Raw genomic sequence first — 2,019 nt, 5'->3', positions numbered from 1 at the left:
AGCGCGCGCAGCGCGGGGTGGCGAGGCCCATCGGCCGCGACCGCGGCTGCCATGCGGGCGAGCGCGGCGCAGCCGGCGGCGGCGGCGGCCCCTGCGCTATCGGCGTCACGCCCGCCGCTCAACGCGGCCGCCGCCCCTTCCACGTCGCCCGCGGCTGCCTCTGCCAACATCGCCCTGATTCCCCAGTCCCCCGGCCCGCCCCTGCACACCAGCGCCGCCGCCGCAGCCAGCGCGAGCGCCGGCAGCTGGACGGCCGCTGCGCCGCCGCGGCGCGGCCGCAGCGGGCCGGGCGCGCCGGCGGGGGCCGCCAGGTCAGCAGGCAGCAACGCGCGCTGCTGCACGGGCAGGCGCGCGAGGCGCTCCAGTAGGGATGCATCGGCGGGAGCGGCAGCAGCAGAGCCGGTGTCGAGCGCAGCCACTTCTAATGCGAACGCCTGGGCGAGCAGCCACCCGAGCAGCGCCGCGTCGCGCGCCGCCGCCGAGAGCCGCGGCGGCGCGGGCGGCCGCGCAAGCGGCAGCGCCGCAGGCCACGCGCACGGGCGCGCGAGCTGCTGCGGCCACAGCTCCGCGGCCGCCGCCTCTGCGGCGGCAGTCACGTGCAGGGCCGCGGCGGGGCCGCCGTTGGCGATGTGTTGTGCTGCAGCCGCATCTGAGGGGTAGGGCAGCCCGAGCCTGATGCACAGGGCGTCAAACGCGGCCTGCGCCTCAGCTGCCAGGTGCCCTGTGACGGCAAAGCCCCGAACATAGGCCTGCCTCCAACCCGCAGCCAGCGCCGCCCCCAGCGGCCGCCCCCGCCGCAGCAGCGCGCCCGCCGCGGCCGCCCATGCGCGCGCCTCGCGCGCGCCAGGCGCGCGGCGGTGGCTGCGCACGCAGGCGGCGGAGAGAGCTGAGTGGGCGGCGGTCATCGCGCGGATGAGCGGGCCCCCGATGACGCCCTCGGACACGAAGACCGACTCCAGATCTTCCAATCCAGGGGCGCACCACGAGATCTGGATCTCTGCAGGGACCGACGCCTGCAATGGGATCAGCGGATACAGGGGGGGGGGGGCAGGTGTGGAAAGTGAAGGTCTGGGCAGAGGGAGGGGCCGAGAGTGGCGCGTCGGGCGTGGGCCAGAGCGAGCGGTTGCTGTTGAGGTTTGAGGTTGCTCAGGGTTTAAGCTGGGTGGGATGACGTGGCATCAGTATCAAAGTTTTTGGTTATGTTTTTGCTCCCACAGGTGGGTCGAGCAAAGGGGTGTGATCATCCCATGCCAGCCTCCAGTCCAGATGCAAAACAGTCCAGTGCAATGCACTCAAGCAGGTTGTGAGCAACAACACAGGCAGGCCGGACGGTTCAGCGCAAGCAAAGCGTGCATGCGGGCAGGTGTCGCATCAGTATCAAAGTTTTTGGTATAAGTGTTTTGCCCCCAGGGTTGGGTCGGGCAAAGAGATTACTCATCTTATGCGACGGCCCAGTGGCCTCAGGTATTCTAACAGCAGCCCCCACAACCACATTGACAACCACGTTGCAGGTGGGCCTTTCCAACAGAAAAACACCACGCCACCACCCCTGCCGGCCCGCGCAAGTGGTTCGATCCCAAACACATCAGCCCCACACGACACAGAGCAACTCCCCAACCCGCCCACCTGCGCGCCCGCGCCCGCCGCCCCTGCCGCCGCCGCGCCGCTCGCGCCGTCCGCGCCCGGCGGCAGCACGAACACCTCTATCCCGCGGTTCCTCATGGCCCGAGACACCTCCCCATGCCGCGGGTCCAGGCACAGGATCAGCCTGAAATCTGGGTGCGGCGAGATCACGCGACCGCCGCCGCTGCCGCCGCCGCCGGCCTCCGACAGCTGCAGCACGCCGCCCGGCTCGAGCAGAGGATTTAGGCGGTCCAAGACCGTCGGGTTGCAGAGGTTTGCGTTATCCAGCAGCACCCAGCCGCCGCGCTCGACGGCGCGCGTCAGGCTACCGTCCACCCACTCGAAGCGCCCCGCGGTCGAGCGGCCGCCGGGCGCGGCGAGCGCCGCGCGCGCCGC

At 71.4% G+C, this 2,019-nt stretch overlaps 1 protein-coding gene across 1 annotated transcript; it reads right to left on the bottom strand.

The window, feature by feature from the left end:
• Positions 1 to 41: 41 nt before the first annotated feature.
• On the bottom strand, positions 42 to 1,013 carry MNEG_16719 (hypothetical protein; the record flags this gene model as incomplete). Its single annotated transcript, XM_014034811.1, has 1 exon — positions 42 to 1,013. A coding segment is annotated over one exon (972 nt), but the record flags the coding sequence as incomplete, so codon positions are not given.
• Between the last annotated feature and the right edge of the window lie 1,006 nt (positions 1,014 to 2,019).

Source organism: Monoraphidium neglectum (assembly GCF_000611645.1).
Source record: "Monoraphidium neglectum strain SAG 48.87 unplaced genomic scaffold scaffold06705, whole genome shotgun sequence".
Classification (NCBI taxonomy): Eukaryota; Viridiplantae; Chlorophyta; class Chlorophyceae; order Sphaeropleales; family Selenastraceae; genus Monoraphidium; species Monoraphidium neglectum.
Note: the sequence above shows the minus strand (reverse complement) of the source record. Positions and strands in the feature narration are given on the sequence as shown.